General features: G+C 43.5%; 1 protein-coding gene across 3 annotated transcripts in view; it reads left to right on the top strand.

The window, feature by feature from the left end:
• The window catches only part of TMEM108 (transmembrane protein 108), a 150,631-nt gene that overhangs the window by 58,922 nt on the left and 66,396 nt on the right, over positions 1-25,313 (top strand). For 2 of the 3 annotated variants that reach the window (XM_061464556.1, XM_061464555.1), the window contains exon 2: positions 8,660-8,741. The exons of the other annotated variant lie outside the window; for it this stretch is intronic. In XM_061464556.1, the coding sequence (XP_061320540.1) occupies positions 8,702-8,741 (40 nt within the window). In that variant the 5' untranslated portion in view covers positions 8,660-8,701. The remainder of the gene's footprint in view (positions 1-8,659; positions 8,742-25,313) is intronic. 3 annotated transcript variants of the gene reach the window in all.

Below are 25,313 nucleotides of genomic sequence, written 5' to 3'. Positions count from 1 at the left end.
TCCGCACATTTTAGCTGAGGTAATGTCAATTCATTAAATCTGCCTATCAAACATGAAGTCTCAGGGATTCTTATGCTTTTCTTGCCTATGCTGCTACTTACCTCTGGTAGAAGGAAAAGAACAACCCCCTTGAAACAGTGGCCTTTGCTTGCACTGCTTCACAAATCCTGAGCCAAGGGCTGGGGTTTGTACTGGAACAAAGCTCCCATCAGGGTCAGTGGGTATTGTCCAAGAAAGAACTTGATGCTTCTGAGCACTAAATGAGACTTTTCACTAATCTGTTAGAATAAATTGTGCATCTGAGCCTAGTCTTACTTGGCACCAGGATGTGTTTTCAGATGCAGCTGTTTGAGGTTTCCTATATTCTTTCATATGTGTTTTCTTCTGGCTTGCTTGCACCTTTATATATGTCAGTGTTTGAACCTTTTGAAGGAGAGAAGATGAGCTGTTCACCCAGCAGCAGTCTGGCTGGCTGCACAGAGCGAAAGGGGAGAAAATAAGGCAGTGATCAGAGTGCTAAATCCTCTCTAAAGCTGCAGAGCTGTCATGCGGAGCTAAATCTCAGACAGTGTAAGGTTAGCACATGATGGGCCCTTATCTCTCCTTCTTTTGCCTTCAGTCCTGCTCTCCAAAGCCTGAAGTTGTTGACATCACGTTGACACAAAGCAGGGCATTATTATTCAGAGTTGCATAAGAAGTGAATTTACATTGAGTAAACCCAATAAGCTTCACTGCTCTGACATTTAATTTTCTTGGAAACTCTTTGTATTGAATCAGGCAGGACTACATACATTTGCAAATGAAATGCAGTGTTTGCACTACAGTAACCTTGTACAGACAAGAATGTCTAATTTGGAACTTAGCAAAGCCTGTTTCCTGCCACCTTCCCCCAAACCTCAGGTTTTATGGGGCTCTATTTCTGTTTGCTGCCATGTAGAGTTTTCATTTTATTCCCAACCCCCTATGGCAAAATGTGTGTGAAATATTCTCCTATAAATGGGGTTGTTATTTATGACCAAGTCACCGGTTGCTTGGCCTTATTCTGTGGGAGGCCACTTGTTCCTTTGACATCAAACCCTGGGGCTGAAAGTTGAGGGTAAATAAATGGTGTCCCCTGAACTAGACACAGTCATAATAAACCCTTAGATGAAATGTCAGCTCTAAGTGAGTGTACTCTTCTTTCCAGTGTATGCTGATCAGCCTTCCAAAGCAGAGCAGTCATGTTTCAGAGCTCATTTTACCTCCCTTCTCTTCTTACCATATTGAATGTCTGATTATAAGAGGGGTAGTAAATGGCTCTGTTAGCAGGAGGTTTAACCAGGGAGACATAGGTCAAGGCATCATGTTGTTCTTTGCGGTGTGTGATTGCGTACATGTGTTTATGCATCCATCCAAATCTGCCCAAGGTGTTACTTAGAGCGTGGGTTGTTACCATTTCATAGAAGAAGCTACTTTAGACAGACTTAGTCTTTGAAGCGATAGACTTTATTCCAAGATGAATGTGTGCTCTAAAATAGCTGTGTGAAGGAAACAAGCAACCAGTTTGGTTTGTCTGGATTGTCCCAGAACTGTCACCCTGTCATGAGAGGCTAAGAGGATCATACAGTCATAGAATAGTTAGGGTTGGAAAGGATCTGAAGATCATCCAGTTCAAAACACCTGCCATGGACCCGGACACCTTCCACTAGAGCAGGTTGGTGCAAGCCCCTGTGTCCAACCTGGCCTTGAACACTGACAGGGATGGGGCAGCCACAGCTTCTCTGGGCACCCTGTGCCAGCACCTCAGCACCCTCACAGGGAAGAACTTCTGCCTTAGATCTAACCTGAACTTCCCCTGTTTCAGTTTGAACCCATCACCCCTTGTCCTATCACTGCAGTCCCTGATGAAGAGTCCCTCTCCAGCATCCTTGTAGCCCCCTTCAGACACTGGAAGCTGCTCTGAGGTCTCCACGCAGCTTCTCTTCCCCAGGCTGAACAGCCCCAATGTTCTCAGCCTGTCTCCGTACAGGAGGTGCTCCAGCCCCTGAGCATCCTCGTTTCTCCTCTGGACTTGCTCTAACAGCTCCATGTCCTTCTTATGCAGAGGACACCAGAGCTGCACACAGTGCTGCAAGTGGGGTCTCATACCAGCAGAGCAGAGGGGCAGCATCGCCCCCCTTGACCTGCTGCTCACGCTGCTTTTGATGCAGCCCAGTGCGGGGGGGTCCTGGGCTCAAGCACACACTGAAGTGGCTCATGTTCGGTTTCTCATCGACCAACACCTCAGATCCTTTTCCACAAGCACATGAGGATGTGTTTAAAACCCCCAACTGATATTTTTATTAAAATACCATTGTAGACCTTGTTGTTTTGGTTAGGAATTTGTGGTCTTAAAAATAACCCCTAAACAGTACGGGTTACTAGTAAATATATTAATGCACCATTGAGACTGAATGGTTAAGAATTCAAAAGGTTGTTAGGCTTTCCTGCCATGCTTTTGTCAACTATAATAAAATGTTTCTTTCAATCTTGGGAACTTGTATGTGTCTGTTATTACCTGTCATTGTGAAATTAGATCCTTATGCTGTACGTTATGATTAGAGCTGGTTCAAAACACTCTATCCATCCAAAACTGAAATGGTAATATTCTTAAACATATATTTTGATAGGAAATCTAATATGATTTCACCTTAGAAAAGGTGAAATGCCAGACATGTTTAATAATTTTTTTCTCTTTTTTTTGCTTTCCCTTTGTCACTGGGAGAGGCATGCTGCTATAAATAGGGAAACAAGGAAAGACAAGCAGCAAACACCAGCTATATACGTACATAAATATACGTGCTCAATTCAAAAGCGCACCAATGAATTTATTACTTTTTATCTAACCTTTTTGGCAGCTGAGGTGTTTATATTCTTCTGAATTATGTGATCTTGTTTGATACAATGGGATGGGTCACAACCAAAATACACTGATGGGGCAATGTGAAATGATTGGAAGCTCTTGTTCCTCACCCAGCTTTGGTTTTCGGAAAGGCTGGGTTTAGGGACTGCATTCAGCATCTGATGGAGTCAAAAGAGGGCTATGTTGGTGTCCTTCACTAGCAGTTATTTCTTCTGTGCTTTATAGATGGAGATTAGCCAGAGAGTTGAGAGCCAAATGTATGGGTTGTGGGCTGGCCTCTTCTGTACTTGTCTTACATGAGGTCAGTTGAAATTCCCCTGGGGATGGTCCAAAACTGAATTAGCTTATCTTGACCTTTTCCTTCTTGCATATCCCGTTGATCTTCTTTATCTTTACAGTCTCTTGAGGAAAGTTACTGAAAGGGACCCTATTTATACTTGAGGTTTTCAGAGGCAAAACCCAGTGAGGGAGATTTTTGTCAAAACAATTACAGGCACCTTCCTTCCTTAGCTCTCATCTTTAGTTCGCTGTAGATCAGATAATGGTGATGCGCAATATTAAGCCTCCTTTGTGGTGCTTGAATAAGGGTTGTTTGTTTAGCTGGGTAATTGTGGTGTTTACTAAAGGGAAGATGATTTTGCAGTTAAAATGTTACATTGAGATGCTTCCATCTCTACTGCAGGTTTCTTTTCAAATCACATAGGGCCTATGTAACCGTGTTTTCAGTGCTATAATACAGGTATGTTTGACAGCAAGGCGCTTGCTTGTGTTTTTGAACGCTCAAGCATCTTTATGAAACTGGTATTTTGGTCTGGGTTTCAGAGCATGCATACTCCTCTGTTTACACCTGATGCTTTCCAGTCTCTTGAAAATTGGACTCAGTCAATCATCCTTAGGGATATGGTACCATACTATAAGAGAGGGAATATAATACCTTCTCTTTTGCACCCTTTTTTCTTCTCTACTTGAAGTATTTACATTTAACCAACCTGAATAACGTGAAAAGCCTGATTTCAGCAGCTTCACAAAGGTACACCCCTTGACTCTCCAGTGTTTATTACAGTGCAGGCAGAGCTGTTTGCTTACCTGTTCTTTACATTAAGTCCTTTTTATTGTGTACCCTACACAATAGGAGCAAGGGAACAGCTTAACACAGATGCAGAGAAGTTAACCCCATAAACCCTGCGATTGCTGTAGCTGGACAAAGCACTGGCTGGGATTCCTTTGTACAGATGTTGCCATCCTCAGTGTCAGTGTTATGAGCTGGAATCAACAGTGGACCTTCAGCCCATTGAAATTCAATGGAGAGAAACTGCCCTACATAAATGATGGGTCTCTTCCTTCCAACAGAGGTGTTTTATAGATGTCACAAGCACCCGACTTCAGAGGGGGCAATCTACTTGCTGTCTACAGAGGGAGTAAATCAAATGTCTGCATCCATGCTGTGGATGCCCTCAGGCCAGTGGGATGCTGTGGGGGATGTGGGAAAAACATGCTGTAACAAGAGTGACGTGCAAATTGAGCTTGTTTCTATGTCCATTCCCTGCAGTGACTGACAAGAAAGAGTAAGGCATATTTTCTTTATTTTCCCAGCAGTTATAGATGTATCTTAACCAGTGCAGTTTTGTGTGCCAGGGAGGTCTTTTAGCAGGAGAGCTTCCAATGGTTCCAAAGTTTTCCTGTCGAAGAGCAGACAATTTGCACTGCTTAATGCTTCCTGGGCACAGTGCGGAGTGTGAAACGCTCATTATAAACTTGATGTGATACGAAGAGATTTCCTTTGGGTGTGCTCCAGTAAGACCCATAAAGAAAACTTTGGAAAATTGCACAACTTCATCTTAAATCCATCATTTTTCATATTGTTACGTGCAACAAAGTTGCATCATCAACAGTAAGTTTCAAATGGCCATTAGGAACTGGAAAGAAGTAACTCTAAAGGAAATATTTATGTAGCTAGACCTTAACATATTATTATGAGTTTTCCAGTGGAAGTAAATTGACAAAGCACATATTCACCTGTGTGAGATTTCCTGGCAGCGATTTGAATGGCTCAGGGTGTTTGTATCTCATATTATTGTGAGGTAATAGAGATTTTCATGTTATTCAAGTGGCAGAAGTTACTTCCTCCAGCTGGAAAAATGGCACCGTGGCACTGAAAAGAGAAGAAGCCTTTTTAAACAACAGGAGGCAGATGGGAACCCACAAGCCCTTCTGCAGCAATAGGTTTGTTGTAAAGTAAGGGTGTCTAATGGCATTCTGTCATGCCTTAAAATGAACCAGCGTTAGGTTACTGTAGATAATAGGCAGTGACCTGTGGGACTGTCATTCAGCTTTCATCTCTAATAATTTGATCACAGGAACCAGATGGTGAATTAATTTGGAACTAATTGGCAAGAGTGGAAAAGAATTTTTTTATGTGTGGTAAAACTGCAGCAAAACAATACCTAACTTATAAGCTGCATAGCTTAAGTCGTGGTGTAGGAGGAAAGCGGAGCAAAGGAACTTCTGTTACATAAATGCTACTGCATCTGAATTCAACCATATGAAGGTTTTAAAATGCACACAGGGGTCTTCTCCTTTCCACCCTTAATGCATATGAAGGACCAAATTCTAATTATCCTTATAGCTAAGTCAGTTTGATGCTGAGGAAGATGTTAGCTCCTCAGAGCTCCACAGAGATGAAGGATGAAAAGGAGAGGCTTCTTCTTAATCGTCCTACTCTACAACTAGACAGACAGGCAGACACACATAGGGTCATGTCTGTGCACTCGTGGGAACAAGAAGCAAACGGGGCAGTTGATGTTTAGACTTCTGTCCCACTGGAGCTGCCTTCGAAAGGATTTGCTAACGCTTTATAACTAGGAACGAAATCAAGAAATAAAGTCTCTTGCACTATAAATTGAATGTGAAGGATGCTCAACAGCCCAGTGCTTTATAGTTGTTCTGATCTCCATCTCTGGGACTTCTCAGTTGTAACCATGTGATGCAGAGAGAAGAGATGCTTTGGGGTTGTTTTTTTCCTGGATGGGGTGAGATTCTCTGCTTCTAAATCCATATTACAGAGGATGTAAGTCTTGTCTATGCAGAAAAGCATGGTACTGTCTCTGGTTCGGCTCCTACCTGACTATTCCTTATGCACATATGACAGGTGTACACAATGCCAGCATGGTTCTGATCAGCTGTGATGTCCTAAGGGTAGATCCTATCCTTTGGAGAACTTAGGAAAGGGGAAGGTGTACACTTCTGAGGATAATTATGGAAGTAGATGTGAATTGCTCTTGAATCTGCAAAGACGGATCCATTCCAAAGAGTACTAAAAGTGCTAAGGGCAAAGGGGAAATAACTATCAAAATGCTGCACTCAGGATGTTATAAAGAACGATGGTGATGGTGGTTTGCGTGTTCCACGCAGTGGGAAATAAATCACAGCAGACAGTGTGGCACATGTTGAACAAGAACACCGAATTCCTGCTCTGAGCAATCTTATCACTGCAAATTAATTGTGTTTTTATTAGCATCCCCTAAAGCTTCTGGGGCCATCAGTTTTGCAAAAGAGCAGCTGGGTTGTGGAAGTAGGCCACTGAATTAAGAAACAGATCACGCAAACTTGGAAACACAAAGTCGCCCTTAACCCCTGTGTAGTTGAGGTGCGCTTCAGTTACCCTCTAAGTGACTAACCTGTGGGAAGCAGCGGGTGAAGGCCTTGGTGGTGGAATTTACACTGGGTGAGTAAGTCCTAGGGGCAGTCCCAGCTCTCCGAGTTGCGAGGAGGCTCTACTCTTGCAATCTTATAAGGCAGTCGTTGAACATCATGGGACAGTAGGATATGGAAAGGATCAAGGCTGTGTTTTCTTCCCTGGGGATTCAACAGGGATTGAAGATGGAAGAACTTCTGGGTGTGTCTTTTCCTCTTTGCAGAAGCAGGAATAATACAGTTGAAAACTGTCAGTGATGCAGCTTTTTCTTCTTTCCAGCATGATCTGTAGAGGAGAGAAGGCAGTCAGAAATCATTGACAAAGTTTGGGCGCTTTATGTGATGGAAGTAGCTGTCTTTTGCTTGTCCCTTCTTTTGATTACCCTTTTTTCAGCTGCTTTATTTCATTCTCCTGGTTTCTCTTAGACCAACTCACAAAGAACAAGGATTGTCCATTGACTGTTAGCTTTGCCTCAATGCTTACCTTCTGTTCTCCTCCATTCCTTCTTTAATTCAAGGCCCCATAAGGAATTTTTATTCCCATGAGACATAATGAATGGCTGGGAGCTGTCAGCTCTTTTGGACTCTTTTGTCTTCTATTCATCATTATGTCTTCATTGTTCTCTTTAATTTAGCTGTTGAGGGGATCACTTACTGTGGAAGACAGTATTGCTACCCATCCAGAGGGATTTCACACATCTATTCATCATCCCTTGTAAGATAAACTATACATGAAATATTGTGCACTAAAAGGTGTCCATTTCTGACACCAAATGCTTAGCTGATATTTTGCACACAGGCTAGGCATGTGACACATTTTCTGCAAACAAATTTTCACCAACTTACCTGTTGAAGATGGGTCTTTCTAGAGTGAGGTTGATTTGAGTACAAACTGGAACTGGCTTTATAGAGAAAAAACACCCCAAAGTCAGAATTAGGCCTTTATTTATAGAACTATACAATCACGGAATGGTTTGGGTTGGAAAGGACCTTAAGATCATCCAGCTCCAGCCCCATGCCACAGGCAGGGACACCTCACACTAAACCATGCCACCCAAGGCTCTGTCCAGAGGGTTGCTTTCATTTAGGAGAGCACACCTTGCAAACCCTGACATTTCTGCAGGTTACACAAATGTTTTTAAGGTCCAATTTTAAATGCAAAGGAAAGCATGAAAGAGCCAAAACCCACGTCTGTGTACATGAATTTCCATGTCTAATAACTTAACAAAACCCAAGCATCTCTTGTTGCAGAACTCGGGCAAGAAAAGTCACGATCCTTTTGAGGCTTCCCCAGAGAAGTCAAACATAGTTCTGTTTTCACAAACTGTTCATCATTTATTCAGTTCAGAGGTGTTATTTATTCATTTTACTTGTTTATTTTATGTCTTCATGATTGCATTTTAAATAGGCTCTGAAAGATTTATATGAGGGCATGTTAGAATGACTCAGAAATGTCTCCAGGAGTTCAGAAGATGAAATTATGTTGTCCTGAAAACTAGAGGCCACATAAAATGTTGTTAGTGACTCCCCAGGTGGGATGGTCGGATATTTTTGCTATATCCCATTTTCAGTCAGTTACAAGAGTTACGAGATTCCCACCTACACCAAGATAGATGAACACCACTTTAGGAGAACACAGAGAGGATTCTCCAGTTGCTGCAGCTCTAGCTTTCAGCCCAGGTAGCTGCTGGGGTAGGCCAGGAGGTGATGAGCTGGCTAGCATGATGCTAACAGTTGCCAGGACAAAGCTGCATTTGCTCCTCCACTGAGGACCCTTTCTCCAAACTACAAAGCCTCTTGTGATACTGATTTTTATCAAGTCAGAGGCACGACGTGAAAGTAATCCTCAGTGCGTGTATTTTGTATAGTCTTGAGAATTCTTCCCCTTTTTGGCCATAGCTCTACCCTTCACTGCCACTCTGTTGGAGAATTAAGTCAAGCAAAGCTCATTTAGGCAATTTCCCATTGCTAATCAATACCATTTTCCTGTGAAGCTTCATATTATTTTGTGATCAATAGGTGTAACAATAGCGTGTATCTTCTGTAATAAATCATTTTCTTCTCCTTTTGATTTTTTTCGGACAGAATCATGAATAAACTGGCAGACCAGCAGGACCACATGATACCATGAAGAGAAGCTTACAGGTCCTCTATTGCCAACTGTTTAGTAAGTAAATACTGATTTTTCTTTCTATAAGAAAGGAACTATTCAAATCCTTACATATTTATGCAGGGCACGGTTCAGGGAGATACTTAACCATGTGCCTTGCTTCAGGTACCTGGAGAACCATATGGAAGTTAAATGACCTTGTTAACTGAGGTATTTGGAGATGTATTTAAAAACCAGGTTGAACTACCAGCTGATTCTGCAGAGTTGCACAAGAGAAGTGATTTGCTGTGCCTTGGGACTGTGAGATGTAGAAACAGAGGATGGTGGCTGGAAGAAATAATGCAGTGGTTTTTGTCTAGTTCTTGGTAGACAGAAGGAACCCATCCCACTTGGCACGTCTGGTGATGGTCTCTCAGTATCTATGAATGAGAGAGGGAAGCTCCAGACTCATGCAGACCTAAATCCTATGTCACTTCCTGAGATGACTAGTTTCTTTTTATTAAGTTTTGGCTTGGCATGCATGGAATGAGTAATGGAAGGACCATTGCTTTTATTGGCATGTGTGAAAGGTAAGTGTAACAAATATTTTAGGCACTGTTACAGAAATCTAGTTAATACTGTATCTTGGCTTTACTTACTGCCATCAGGGTATAACGTGGGAGATTGTTTTGCTCTGCTAGATTGACTAGTGTTCCTATTCTTAGTTACAGCTTCTCCTATAACATAGGAGAAACTCAGCTGTGTCTTCATGGCATCCAAGGGTTGATTCTGGAGGTGCACCCAAGATTGTTTTGCTCCCATAAGCATAGAGCTAGGCCAGATGTGTCTACCCAACCTTTGATGTGTCCAGAGCACACCTTTGGCTCCAGAGGTTGGCTGCGGTGCTATGAGGGTAGAGTTCCTCAGGGAGGGCTCTAAACAGAAGCCCACTGACAGCAGTTTTACAACAGCTGGGGAGCCAGAGTACTTTGTCTCATGTTTTATGTGTTGAATAGTTAACTTATTTCTATGTTGATCTCAGCTGCTGGACCAATGTTAGGTTTATTGTAAAGAAAATACTAAACTAAATACATCTCTAATAAGATGGTAGGACCAAAGGAAGTTATACTCCACATCCAACCCATCGCAGTGTTGGGTCTTCCTGTAGTTTTTTAATTCCATGCTTCCCTGCTTGGCATCATTCCCCATTGCTATCCCTGCTGCTTTAAATTACTTTTTTAAGGTAATATGTAAAAGATCTAGACAGAATATAGCGAAACACTGAAACGGAAGAGGGAGAGATTAAGCAAATTATACACACACACATATATGCAGCGTGAAGAAGAAACAATCTTGTGAACTCCATGATGTGATTTGCAAAGATGGATTCGGAACATATTGTTTTTACCGACAGATAAACAAACTGCTTTATTTCCAAGTGCAGCAAAGCTGTGTATGAAGTGTAGTTATCATTAACACATGCAACAGCTAAAGCTATGGAAGAGATATTTTGGGCATCTGGAATGATTTTTTCTCACTTGGCTGGTTTGTAAGAAGCCTATGGCAAGATCCACCAAGTTACTTAATTTCTATTAAATCAGTTTTCTTTTAGATGCCCTCTAGGTGTATTACTTAAGCTCACTTTTCCCCCAGTTTCACCACAGTGCTAAAAACAGTCTCCAGAGCGTGCATTCTGAAACCAAGGAAGAGGAAATGACTTTAATGTGCTTCCTGTAACTGTACTTCATGCTGTAAGACCGGCCCGCAGCATGGTCTTACTTGTTTCATTTGCACAAAAGAGGGAAAATTGCTGTGACTATACAGAGAAGAAATCACCCAAGCCTTCAGAGAGGAAGTATCAGGAGAGGGTGTTCTTCTTCAGGCTGATTCACCAGTGTCCTGCATGTGCTCACCTTCCTCATCTGCTGCTGCAATAAAGGGGTCCGCGGTGCTGCCTTTCTGATGGGGCAGCCTTTTCATCTTGTCTGCTGTGTTGTGAGTGATCACTTGAGGCTTAGGGCTATAGAGAAGTGCCCTATGTGTGTACTCTTGTACACGAGTCGAAGATGAGGGTGGCTTGAATAAAAGGGTTGGTGGGTTTTGTAGCAACAGCAATCATCTGGAGAGACAAAACTCTGTGCTTGTGTGAGTGTGCCTGGGGCTAAGAAATGTAGGAAGAAGCAGTTTCATCTCTAACCTGGTGTGTCGTTACGGGGCTTGACACGTCTTGGTTCAGTCCCTGGGCCAGAAGTGGCTGCACTCATCTGGTATTCATTTCCACCTCTTCACTTGGGCTGTGTTTAGCTGTGTCTGTGCAGTGCCTGCCAGTGGGACACTCACACTTACAAGGGTTGCTTGGCTTTGGGGCTACAAGAGAAGACTTAAGTAGATACTTGCCTGATATACAGACTGGTGAGGTTTGTTAACTGTACCTTTAAAAGTCAGGGCCATACCTAAGTAAGATTGTAAATGTGGCATACTATTTTGTTCGTTTTGTGTGTGAATTCTAGCTGAGTTATGTAATCAGTCTGTTGCCATCCATATTCTTCTGCTGTGCTTTCCAAAAAGAGCATATTCCACCCATTTATGCTGATCAAGAACAGTATGTGTGAAAATGGCACTAGCAGCAGCTGCTCTTTTGAATATGGCTGTATCTGGCTTGAATCTGATCCCAGTTGTAAAGAGGTAGACTTTGTAAAAACTGCAGTGCTACGTTTGGGACAGGGGCTCTGGGTGATGCTATTTTACCTCTTGTCTATTCATAATTTATGAATAAGCGATTAAACACGTGATTTAACTGTAAAGAAGCAGTGCTTTCAAACTGTATCTTCAAAGAGACTATTTCATCTGAAATCTCTCAGACCCTTTGAAGTCACTGGCTAGATTGAGTCGATGAGGACCAATTAAAGCAAAACATGTGTCCACAATTTGCTGCCATTTGTTCTAGGCGCATCTTTATGGATGAAGTTTGTTGCCTCCGCAATGATGAAGATGCAAATGCCTTTCCCATAAGGCTGAGCGATCTCCATCTTTTATAAAGACCTAATGTGATGATTTGAGCCCTCCAGCATGAGCCACAATATGTCTGCATTCTCTGTAAGAAAACAGGAACGTTATAATTTACCAGGCATGCGCTGTTCACTGAGGGCTTCCAAGTTGCATATAAACTAAGGGGGAATGTGGTAACTGGTGAAGCCCTTGGCACACAAGCTGTATACGAGGCTTTCTTCTTCACACATTTATTTTTCCTGAAGAATTGAAGGGCTTTTATTTTGTGTTTACTTACAGCACTAGTGTCTGTCTGAGGACCTGTCACCAGAGCATAGCATCATAGAATAGTTAGGGTTGGAAAAGACCTTAAGATCATCCAGTTCCAGTCCCCCTGCCGTGAGCAGGGACACCTCGCACTAAAGCATTTGGAAGTAAATGCCAGGCTGAGTGTTTCTTCACGCCATTATCACTTAGGTGTTCCCAAGCAGCACTCTCTCATCTCCAAGCTCTGGCACAATGCCCAGTGCTACCAATAGAAAGAGTCTCCTATGTACAGGCTTGCACCACTCTGCAGCAAGCTGAGTGAAACCGGCGGTGTGTGGCTGTGCCTTGTGATGCAGGCTGGCACACATCTTGTGTCCCCTTGCTCTGGAGGCAGCTCACCTTCCTCGGGTTTAACTTTTGATTGTCTCTTCAGGGAGCTCACCCTGCACAAAGGTTAGGACAAGCCAGCGCTCCATTCGGGTCTGAAGAGAGTCCGGGAGCTCATCATTCTTTTCATGAGCGTTTGAGAAGTTGACAAAATTCCTCTTTTAGAGAAGACCCAATTCTCAGTGCCTTCTGAAAGGTGCTGAGCAGCGTTATCTGCTAATGCCTATGGCCTCTAACAGGAACCCGCACCCACCAACTGCTGTTTCTATTGCCAAGTACCGTCTGTGGATAATTACATGGTATTAATAAGATAGTATGCACTGATGGCTCTTTTGTACAATTATACATGGCTCATGTGTAGCCATAGTGGAGAGGCAAGCTAACAGTACAAAAAGACTACTGCCAGAGGAAGAATAACCTGTTCTGTGTCCATAGCAGTAGATAAGACATGAAGAAATGCATTTATAGAGCAGGTAGCTTGACGTTAGACATCAGGCAAAAATGTATTAGCAGGTTAGGACACTGAAATGCTAGAGCAGGCTAGTCAGGAGGATTTCAGTGTGCCCCTGAAGCACTGAGTGGAAAAACCCCATCTCTCAGTGAGACAAAGGTCATCTAGATGATTTCAAAAGCTCCATCGCACCTTCTGATCCTGTGACCACTAGGTACTGTGTCCTTAGCGCAAATGAGCCTGCTTGCTTTGTCAGAGGGCTCTCAGCTTCCACAAGCCATATATAATTAATCCCTGCGGTAGAAACAGAGAGCTGACATATGCTTAAAGGTACTGGGGATCACTTGATAGAGATCAGCAGAGTCTGCTCCTGTCATTCACGAGGCCTCCCAGGGAGAAAAGGAGACAGCATTTGTGTTGTGCTCTGTTAGGCTGGTAGGTGTTAGCTTGAGCAGAGAGAGCAGCAGGGAGCGGTTATCCAGCAACAGATTCCATCTGATTTGCTATGAAATTGGGCAGGTAAACAGCCTCTGGGTATGTTTCACATAGAAAGCTTTTTGGGATACTCACTGGGCTGGAGCATTTGTGTTGGAGAGTCACGTGGCTTGGTAACAGGCTGCCCATCGGGCAGCTCGCAGCAAGCAGTCCATCAATGCTTGCTTTCCCCAGAATTCAATTAAAGGCTCTTGCTTCAGTTTGTCAGCAAAACCTTTGCCTTCTTGAGAGAAACTGCAGCCTCCTATTTTGTGATCCCTTCCTGGAAAACAGACCTTTTGAAAGAGAGCTTTACAGGCAAAGCGATGCACTTGATAAAGAAACTAAACCTGATACGTGTTTTTTGATCAGGTATAGGCTCCACTGTCTTTGATGTGCCCTTTAGTGAGATCTCAGCTGCACACACACACAAAACAGCAGGTTCCTGCTTGCTGCCTGGCTGAGCACAACTGTGGGAAGCGGATGGCTCTTGTGATTCTGAGCCCGAGATTGTTCCCATGAACAGGTTGCAGTGTTCAGTGTAGGTTTGCTGGTTCCGTGAACATTCTTGCCTTTAAAGACATTATAGTTCAGTTGCATTTCACAAACTCATTGAAGAGTTTGAGATACAGGTTACTGGGGAGGGGATGGTCCACTCTGTTCTGCCAAGAGAAGATACAAATTTAGGACATAGTAAGCCCCCCAAACAACTAGATGTTGTGAATACTTCTCCACTGCCTCGTAGATTTGCTGAAGCACAGGAAGATGTGGAATTTCAGGTCATCGGGTAAGTCCTTGACACTGAATTTGGGATAAAAAGCCAATAGACAGTGATTATTATATTAGCTCTTTCTACTGGCAAGCAATTTGTGCCTTTGCACATATCATTTGATCATCTGATTATATTCTTGGCATTAAGTACCTTCAATTTTATGCTTAGACTGGTACTATTTGCACAAGAACCCTCTAGATTTTTCAGAGTAAGCGATAACATAGATGACTTCCCAGTGCTTTTGTTCATCAGCCATCCACACACCAGCTGTGGGACATTATGTCCATGACCCTTATGCTGGAAACCCAGGAGATCTTAAATAAGTGCATAGAGATATGGATGTTTACCCAACTTGGAAAATGCTGCAAGGATTTGGTTTTGAAATTCCTTTCTGTCTTGATAAAACAATAATTGGAGAGGTCAGAAATGAATCCACAATATTATTTCCGTCTTCCGTGCTGAATTATTTGTGGTTTGGACCTGAAGCAGTCCCCACTGTATGACAATGTGTCTGTCTAATCTTCTGTTTTAGATTCAGTATTGTTTGCCTCAGGCCTTGAGAAGAGAGGTTTCAGAGGGAGAGTGAATAGGCAGGAGTGCAAATTTGACTCTTCCCTATTTTCTCTTTCAAAAGTCTATTCATCCATCTCCAATAGAAATGAAACTTCAAGAACAAGGACGTAGCAGATTGTGCAATTTCATGTGTGTCTTTGAGACTCAGTGTCAAGTGGAGGAAGAACTGTTGCTGATGTGCGGACAGGAGCCTAGCAACCATGAAATCTCAGTCCTATTGAGTTCAGTGGCAGAACTCCCATTGACTTTAGTAGGATTGGGGGTTTATTCCCAGTTTTCATGTCCCCACCTTGCTTTGATACATTGCATTGTAAAACAAGAATATCTCCTTCCCCAAAGCCTTCTTTTCTTGCTGGTTGTGCTTATGAGACATTGATATGTTTCGGGCAATGTTCTGATGAAGCCCTAATCCAGCAAAAGCAGTTAAATGTGTAAATAGAGCTCTTAGCACCAGGCAGACTGCTCCTACAGCAGCCACTAGCCATAGGCTTGAATCGCTCTTGGGCTGTGTTCCAGTAATTTGAAGGAAGAATTACTTCAAAGTAATTCAGACTAAGCGTGCACAGCAGGTCAAAGGAGGTGATCCTGCCCCTCTGCTCTGCTCTCATGAGACCCCACTTGCAGCACTGTGTGCAGCTCTGGTGTCCTCAGCACCAGAAGGACATGGAGCTGTTGGAGCAAGTCCAGAGGAGGCCACGGGGATGCTCAGGGGCTGGAGCACCTCCTGTATGGAGACAGGCTGAGAACATTGGGGCTGTTCAGCCTGGAGAAGAGAAGCTGTGTGGAGACCTCAGAGCAGCTTCCAGTGTCTGAAGGGGGCTACAAGGATGCTGGAGAGGGACTCTTCATCAGGGACTGTAGCGACAGGACAAGGGGTGATGGGTTCAAACTGAAACAGGGCAAGTTCAGGTTAGATCTAAGGCAGAAGTTCTTCCCTGTGAGGGTGCTGAGGCACTGGCACAGGGTGCCCAGAGAAGCTGTGGCTGCCCCATCCCTGGCAGTGTTCAAGGCCAGGTTGGACACAGGGGCTTGGAGCAACCTGGTCTAGTGTGAGGATTGGAGCTGGGTGATCTTAAGGTCCTTTCTAACCCAAACCATTCTGTGATTCTATGATTCTGTAAGATGTTCCTGCCAGCACACATGCTGGTGCCTAATGTCCATGAATTACCCAGTGCCTGTGACTGCATTCCTGTGAGAAACACACGAAAATGGCTGTTAGATACTTAATATACATTGTTACTGATGTTGCCCCATGTGTGAACTGCCGTGCACAGGAACACACAGCACTTGGGTCAGTAGCAGAGAAATATTTCTATCCCCATGTTTAGGTGCTGGAAGTTTTATCTGTTAAATGTCTTTGACCGTTTGCAAAGCCTTCAAACTCTTCTCCCTGCACCCACCCCTTGGCACTCTATATCCCGTTGTTAATGAGGGAGGAAGAGCTAACTGTGGAGGTTGTGGCAGCTTCAAGCACTCGCGTGTGTGTCCTTTGTAGCTCACTGCAGGCTGTGTAAATAATTCAGGAGAAATAACACCAGGCTCATTGCAGGCTGTGGAAGCAGTTTGGATGAAATACATCTAAAGCAAAGTCTCATCCAAGCATACGATGGGTGTTGTCCCTGTCCCATCGCAAAGTAGCAAAGATATAGACGGCCTCTCCAGTTCAGGTTCTCCAAAGAACTTGAGTGTATGCCAAGATTTGAGCACATTTAACTCAGTGAAGGTGTTCAAAACTCCCCCTGCAGATAAATCTTGCTGTGAAATATCATCTAAGTTAGCCTTTGGAATGAAGCCATTACTTCTCAAAGCGGCGCATCCGGCTGGTCTTCATTTCGAAGATAGGCATCTGCAAAACTTCCTTGACAAATCAAGGCCTATGCGTAATTGGTATGAATGTACTGTTTTTGTATTATTTGTTATTATTGGTTTAAACTGTGTATATTCTCTACTGCCTGAAATCTGAAGGGCAGGATGTAATCCCAAGGTCTGGGAAAAGCCCATGGTCTCATTTCACATAATTTGTTCCCTCCCATTATTCTTGGATGAAAGGAAGATTATTGTTATATCCCACAAAAGATGTATGAAAAGTGACCTTGGCAGAAAGAATACTCTCCCCCTGCTGTAGTAACTTAAAACCACTCCTCTTTTGGGTTCAAAACCAGTTCTGGAAATGAGGAATTTTATAGCTCATCACATGTCTTCAGCTAGGGAAGTCAGGGAGCCACAGCCCCAAGGCCTGTTTTGTTGGGGTCCCCATGCTGACTGGTGTGTCAGTTATTATGTGCACCATGAGTGCCTGGGAGGAACCCACTGCTCCAGGCTTCGTAGGGACAGTGCAGCGTAACCCCACCAGCCTTCCCATCACTGAGTTTTTCTCCTATACTGTGACAATGACGTGGTTCTTGAGCTACTCTTTTCACTCAAGAGCAGGCTCCTGTCAAATGCAGGGACAAGGATCTCGGGCCAGGTTACTTGGTTGGGTACTCAGTGAGTTTTCCTAAGTACCTAAGCAGGTTATGCTGCTATCTGCATGGTGGCTAAGTGGGAAACTCCTGCAGGTGCCTTTAAGAATTGCACTAGGTATGTCTCTGTGATAGGGAGTGCCAAGATACTTTGGAAAACCTGATGCCTTTTCTTCTAATGTAAGGAGAGCAGACTTTGTTTCAAAACTATGTGATACTGTGCAGAACGTAAATCTGTTAGTCATCAACTGTAAAGCAAAAATCAGTGCTTACTGAGACTGAGTTACTCAGAAAGAGAAAAAAAAGGATGGGTCACTGAACCAAGTGCACATCCATAGTTCCTAGGAGTGGTAACAAATGCTTCTTAGGCAGCACTTGATGAAGTCACCGTATTGTGCAGACACTCATTAATTCATTTGGGTTCCAGTGAAATTATGCAATTAATCTAAGCCTCCAATGTAAAATGTTATAGCTGATGAGCTGATCTGTCTCGTGCACTAGGAGATGCATTCTGTCCTTTCTATGCACCCTATTTACTCTATGCACTATGCATTCGGTTCACAAAGAGCAGCTCTTGTGTGTTCACACTGCCATGGTCAGTGTTCCTTTCATAATATGTTGCTTCCTAATTCTGTTATAACAGATTCCAGCTGCTAAGAGAAGAGTAAGGAAAAGAAACCTTTCTTTTATCCTGTCAGGGAAGGGATCATCAGGAATGAAGCAATGCAAGGGGAGGGAGAGATGACTTGGATATGCTTCTTAATAAAGCAGGTCTATTCATTTCTTATTGCAGGTATAGTTACAATCTGTGGGTGTATTTCATGTACCTATTTAAAACACTTATGCTGATCAAATGGGTGCGTACTCTGTATTCGCTATACTGTTCTCACTCTGTACTGCTGGTGCATATAGATATCTTTCAAGCCACTGCCATCATCAGTGGAAGCACACGTGTATTCTGTGACAGAATAAAGCATGCTCTGCATAGAAAGCTTAAATACTGCCTACATGGAAATGTTCAGTCCATACAACAGACTCTGTCTCATTGGGGTCTTTAATTCATGGAGCTTCCTTATTGTTAGAAAGGGAACAAGGGGCTCTCAGTGCTTCAACATGAAGTTGCTAATTCTTTATGCATTTGAAAAACAGACTGCTTCCTGAAGTTAGCATCTTATGGGAAGAGGAACGATGACATTGCAGGACCTTCTAAAATGTTAGGTATCACTGACTCCTTTAGAGGCTACAAATTCATTGTGGTATCAGAGCTTCTCATTGCTGAGGGTGTTAATGATTAACATAGAAGCACCACAATTATGATATCAAAGAGAAGAAAGTGAAGATAACAATGAGAGCACCTGATAAATGGACAACAGTGTGCTTGCAACTCTTGTAGTAGAGAAAGAGTTAATTCAGAGCCTTAAAGCACAGGGAGAGAAAGAAAGTGGGTTTAAACCCTGTGGTCTTTTGGCCTTGTCTTGGAGGTAGAATGGACCCATTTTATGTCTTTCACTTCAGTAGTGCTGGGGTTTGGCAGTGCTGTTCCCTTAGAGCAACTGGCCATTTCACCTAGTTCAAAGCCGGTTTGTTCTGCCTTTTCAGGAAGGAAGAGCTGGTTTTCTCATCAAGGCCATATGCATGCCTGAGAGCCTCATGTTAAATCCCTGCCACGGGACCTACTTCTTAATGCTGAGGTTGTGAAGCATAAAGTTAATCACATTACAGTCTGTGCTGCACAGAGGTGCCCTGAAAGATATTGAGGATGAATCCTGCACCAGAGAAAGAGCAAGAGGTGCTTAGGGAATGGGGATGCTCCAAGTCTGATTCCTACGAGTAGAAAAGGAGGGGGTAGTTTCTATGGCTTAATAGGAATGGTCACTAGCAGCTCTTTTCTAAGCAGAGCATTCCCTTAGGAGAGAGATCATCTACAAGATAAAGTAACAGGATGCTGGCCTCAGCTATGTATTTTGGAGTGCATCTTTCCTGGCCCTTGGGACATTTGTGACTGGGGCCATTAGTTTACAAAATCACTGCAAAGCATCGGTGTGATTGACAAGGAATCTGATATAAATCCTCTGGCCTCTGAGATGGAGTGGAGACAGCATAAGACAGTGACTGCTTAGAATAGATCATCCAAGGAAGGGCTTCTACAGGAAAAAGGAAGGTCATCTCACCTTGTAGCTTACAGAGCCAGAGAAATCCTGGGGTGAGTGTGCAGTGTATATAGACTTGACTAACTCTTGTGTCAAGTCTGTTTCAGAAATCAAAGGCAATGCTGAGAAAACTGTCTTGGTCTGGATCATTATGGTCTGGAGCATGTCTGTAAGCTCCGGGTATTAAGTGTCTCCCAATTACAAGGCATCTGTCTTCACTGGCCTTTCTTGCAGAAGGTGATGATGCCACTTGGTGACTTCATGTGGTTCTTTGCAGCCCTGAGAAGGCCAGTGCTCCCTCCTGTGCATGTCAGTGCTCATGTAGAATAGGCAGGAGAGTCAGAGAGTCACAGAATGGTTTGGCTTGGAAGGGACCTTAAACCTCATCCAGTTCCAACCCCCTGCCATGGGCAGGGACACCTTCCACTAGAGCAGGTTGCTTCAAGCCCCATCCAACCTGGCCTTGAGCACTGCCAGGGATGGATCATTCACAACATGCTTGGGCAGCCTGTGCCAGCGCCTCACCACCCTCACAATAAGGAATGTCTTCCTTATATCCAGCTTAAATTTCCCCTGTTTAAGTGCAATTCATTCCACGACTCTTTCAATGTAAGGCTGTACAGGCAGTGAACCTGGCAGCAGGGAGAGCTGTGGGGATGCCATAACACCAAGCCGAAACCAGGACGTCTAGTTCAAGGTGCTTCACTCCTCCCAGAGCAGCATCTTTCCCACAGTGGTTTTCACTGGTGCATCAGAGTTTCCAGCATCATTCCCCTGGTTTGTAGGCTCTGTGGTGACCCAGAGCTACATGGCATGGTTCAGCATAGCAGCTTGTGCTTCTCTGGGCTCTAGTCTGGCCGTGCTCCAGAGGAGCCCCATCGCAGAAAGAACAGCTTGAGGGTTACATTCCATTAGCATAAATTGCCAAAGGCCCAAAATATGCTGCAGAGACACTGCATATCAAGCTTCAAAACATGATTCTATGATTCTTGCAGCTTCTTTGCTCACTCTGTGGAGGACAGAAAGCTTAGAGCTCGTTTTGTCATTCTCAGAGGAGGGCTGCTCCTGATGCAGCTGCAAGAGTAAGTCCCTGTCTGCCTCCCGGTATGGGGGGGATCTTGGGCTCTTGTTGCTGCATTTCATAGATTCATGCATTTCTCAGTATCTCTTGTTGCTACATGGCTTATGTTTTGAACTGTACGCATTTTGGACTAGGGGTTGACAGTATTTAGATGTGTTGTACAGTGCCGAGCATACATTTGGCTTTTAGTAATTATAACAGTTAATAGGAAATACCATATGGCTACAAATATTGAAACTCTCCAAAGAATTGTTGGGCCATTTATTTTTTGTGCATATGAATGTGTGCCTCATTTAAGCCAATTATTTTTCTATTAACAGGCATTGGTCGTGCCATCCTTCTGCTTTTATTTTTAGGCATTTTCAGATTATTACAGAAAGTGTGAAGAATGAATGAAAAAGAAAAAAGGAAATCTGTTTTTCTTGTACTTGTCTTTTAAAATTGACTTTCCTGCTTGAATAATGCTACATTTAATCCTCAAAGGGATGAGTCCCCTACAGGGAATGTTCTCTGCACCCTCAGGTGCCTGCTGTCAAAATGTCAATGGGTGGGAGATGAATCAGAATGAGTCAATGAATCCAAATGCTCATTTGGAAATCAGGTGGCGTTTGATTATGATGTTACCAGCACCTATCTTAATATACTGAATTACAAATGGGAGAGTTGTGGAGTACAGAGATGTTGCTGTCCGATTTTAATGTGCAAGCTGTGTTCTGCTTTTCAGACAAACCAGAAGAGCTACGAGTGTCCCTCTTACTCACTGTCTCGTGGCTTGTGGGAGGCTGGGAAATCTCAGTCTTCAGCGCTTCCATTTTTAGGTCTAGCTGAAGTGATGCTTTTCAGCATGGCTTGGATAAGCGTAAAGCTTCTTGCGCTGTGGATTGAAAGGAATCAAGCTTTTTATCCATGGAGGCAAAAGATCACAGGAGGGTTGGAACTGGATGATCTTAAGGTCCTTTCCAACCCTAACTATTCTATGATTCTGTTGCCAAACTGCATATTGTGTGTCCCTCTTTTGGGACTGGAGGCGTATGGTCACTGCCTGGGACAAGAGTTTCTGTTTCTGTTCAGTTGACTGTATTGACAGGAGTGGTATGTTGCTGAGCTTGTGATCAGCTGCAGAGGATGCATCAGTTCTGGGCAGCAACATTCACAAGGGAATGAAACTCGGACCAAGCACTTGGCTTCCCTTGGTACTTAAGTCATCGAAGTAGTATCTACAGGTGATTTTTAAAGTAGGGCATGAGCTTACAGAGGTGTTTCTTCAAAGTCTAGAGTGTTTATTACTATAAAGTACATGACATTTAGCCACAGTGATTGTGAACCCGTTATTCCCCTACCCTGTCTCAACCAGTACAGAACAGGTCTCAATACCTACAAGCGTATTATTAATGTTACTTTGAAAAGCAGTACAGTTTTGCATAGTTTCAACATCCTTCGTGTTCCTGGCTTTGGAACATCACTCTAAAACTCACAGTGAATCTTTTGCTATTGAAACACATGAATTTGGGGGAAACATTAACAAAAAGACTTTGAGAAATGACATTTCATCCCGATGCTCAGTGGAGCATATTCCTGCAGTCGGGAGTCCCTGGCAACCACAAGTGCAAACCTCTTGAATAGAGGCTTCTGAAAAAAGCCAAGGGGGGGAAATCTCCTGTTCTGGTTTTTGCCTGTGGTGCTGTCTCCTCCTGTTGGAAGCTTCCATCCTGCGGTGTGCTTTGTAGGAAAGACAGGAGAAAAGCAAGCTGAAAAAGGCCATGGGAGGGAGGCATTATGTCACGTTCTGCACTCTGCTTTTCTGCTGCATCCATCAGCTCTTGTGCTAAGGGGAGAGCAAAAAGACTTGGTAGAAGGGGAGAACCAAGAGCATTTTGTTTACAGTCAGGGCTAACGAGACAAACGTGCTAAGAAAGATTGTGCAGCACATGTGGGTTTCTCAGTCATGGGATGAGTGAGGGCGGGTTCTTCCTTCTGCTTCTCAGTGCCAAGCAGTTCTTCACCCATCCACCTCCTGCTCTTGAGCCACAAGCTGGCCCTGCTGATGTTTAACTCCTGCCCAGCCCCACGGTTCCATGTATTTCGTTGCTCAGCATCTACAGCCAGAGATGAGGTACCAAAAGAAGCTCCTTTACAGCCAGAGCTGCCCTGTTGGCATCCCTTCAGAAACTCTCACCAAAGGAGGGGAAGAGCGGAGCAGGCAAGGGGTGCTCACCAGCAAGGTGGGGAAGACTGTTTTCTGATCACTGCGATTCCCTGCACGTCAAAGCTGTAGTAAGAATGAAAATGAAGCTGTTCTGTGAGGCTAGTCATCTGTGGCTGCTTTTTCAGAGCAAAACACGTTGAATACAGTGCATCTGTGCAAGAGTAGGAAACAGTCATGAATTTGGCAGGGAGAAAATGTTCCCTTTATGAAGTTATGAGCTGCAGTGGTTTCACTGTGACAGCCCTATAATGCACAAGACAGTGAACTGAGAGCTTCTCAGGTCTGGAAAACTCAAACCTGGTAGTTCTGGACTGAGTTCTGGCAGAATGTTGTGGAATCCTCGGGTAAATGAGCTTTAGAGATTTACATTCTTAGGTTTGCTTTTCTGAGTAAGCCAATCTCTATTAGTGCAGCAGGCAGTATTTTTTATGCAGCAAGTGTAGGATGCCAATAGCATTATACTTGTCATTATACAAGATCAAAAATGCATTCATTTGTAATGCATATTCCAATTTCAAGACCCTGTTAATTTCAGTGAATTGCAGGGTTTAGTCTGAAGGACAAGGATTTTAATGAAGATATAAATCACCACACATAAGCACTGCTTTTGTCATTTTCATATATATAATCAGTAGGTGCATTAGAGGTTCACTGATACCATTCATAGTGCTTCTGGCCGCTACTGAGGATGTATTTCCATGGCAGGTGTGGGGCTTTGTCACTTGTATTAAGCTGTAAGACTTTGGGAGCAGTAAGGATCCAAGGGGAGCCAGGTAGCTCATAGCTTGCTGAATTTGCCACACATTTCAGTGTTTTACAATATTCATTTATTTTGATTCCATTACTCAATCCATTTGTCCAGCGTTCAGCATAAGAGGAGTTCAGCCTGTGTGCCATACACGCGTTAAACACATCTGCTTCCCTATGGTGCAGTCATCAGGCACTATATATTGTTAAGGTACTACATATAGGGCAAGGTTGCATATGAATTCCATCAATCTTGTGGTTTCTTCTCCTTCTCCAGATCTGTTTTCATTTGTAGAGGACCTTGGTTGTCATAGGAATGTGGTAGGATTGTTCACCAGGAGAAGGGGAGATGCATAGCTTTGCCCGTAACTCATTCAAGACATGCCCATCCGCATCAGCAAGGAGCACAACATGGAAAGAATCATCAGTGAGTTTGTACTCACACATCAGTGGTTGTACTACATTCTGGTGAGGGCAGTGGCATTTCAGCATTCCTATTTACAGCCCAAAAGCCTCTACAGACCCCGGCAAGAACCGGGAGCCTGATTTTTAAGTGCTCTACAGACATAAAGGCGATGGATATCTGTGAGTGAGCTTTACACCCTGCTGTTGTAATCTCATGGAGAAGATATATTGCAGTGATACACTGACAAAAATACTGCAGACCTTCCCAGGTGACTTGTGTGGAGACACTGAAGTTACAGCCTTTGCAGAGAGGCAGGGGCTAAACTGTAGAAGGAATGACTAGTCTTCACCCCAAATGAGTGCTCCGTGGCACAGGTTGGAGATGATGTAAAGGAGAGACCTTGGAAATGTCTGTCTGACTGCTGTACTTCTATAGTATTCCTGCCAGAAGCCTTCTGGCTATTTATTCAGCTTTGAACTGAGTTATATTTGTGATGACTTCTCTCCACAGCCAGTTTTTGTGGAGGGGATTTGTGAGGGAAGGGATTAATGGTTCTCTTTTTTAAAAGGAGGTTTGCTTAGTTCTTAGTCCATGTGCTAAAAGCACCCCGAGGCTGTTTTTAATGTATGTTGGGATAGCAACACTCTACACCACTGCTGGCAGTGATGGAACACCTGCAGTTTTCTTTCCTTTAGCTTTATTTTGTAGCATTTGAATGAGAATTAATCGGACCCTGAGGAGAATGCTGCAAAGTTTAGGTAGAGTTGTGGCTACCCAGGCTGCTTCCCTCAAAACACCCCAATGTCTGTCCATTCCCTGTGCTGGCAGTCTCTAAATCAAAGGCTTAGCCTGAATGAGTGAATGGAAGGTCGGGCTCAAGAGAAGATCCAGAGTGTTTGGGGAAGAAAAGAAATAGCCCAGAACTTCTCTTCTCTAAAAGCTGTTATTATAACTGACACAGCAACCTTTTGCATGCTTTGGTAAAGAGGCAAGTGCAGGGCAGTGAATAAAGCAAGAAGTCCCTCAGTGCCATGGGTTAGTGGTGGTCTTGGCAGTGCTGGGGTAATGGTTGGGCTTGATGATCTTAAAGGTCTTTTCCAACTTGGTTGATTCTGTGTATAATGGGAATGTGGAAGCAGTGGGAATGAGGACTGTTTTGTAGTGCTGTTTAGGAGGTATTTCACACAAGTGAAGGAGAATGGAGCAGCATGAAACATGCTGCCTTCACTGTGTTACAAGAAGGATGTCACTGAAGGGAAATCCTGGCATACCCAGTCCTCTGAGTAACATTTCCAGGTTTCAGTCTGAGCTTTCATATTTCAGTATGTGAGCTGCTTGATACCAAATTGTTTCATTGCCATAAGGAACAAGTAAAAGTAGTTTATTCATAATGCTTCTACAGGGTTTAAAGATCACACTCTAGTAGTGTTAAGTGCAGAGTCACACCAAATTTCTTTAATTCACTGAATCAGATTGGCAGTGCACAGAAATCAGTGCATGATTAGCTCAGTGTAAGTGCATGATTAGTTCATTATCACTCCTCTAAAATAAGTTACACTATTTTATATGTACTTTCTATATTATGTATTTATGTCTTATATTAGTAAAATATGGAGAGGGTACAGGCAAGAATGACAGATATAAACTAATTACTTATGTAAGCTGTGACTGGCTTTCTTGTGCCCT

This window comes from Pezoporus flaviventris, unplaced genomic scaffold (assembly GCF_033815535.1).
Source record: "Pezoporus flaviventris isolate CSIRO_AGI_PZ_B2104156 unplaced genomic scaffold, CSIRO_AGI_Pfla_v1 ptg000037l, whole genome shotgun sequence".
Classification (NCBI taxonomy): Eukaryota; Metazoa; Chordata; class Aves; order Psittaciformes; family Psittacidae; genus Pezoporus; species Pezoporus flaviventris.
This window is presented reverse-complemented; position numbering and strand designations above follow the sequence as displayed.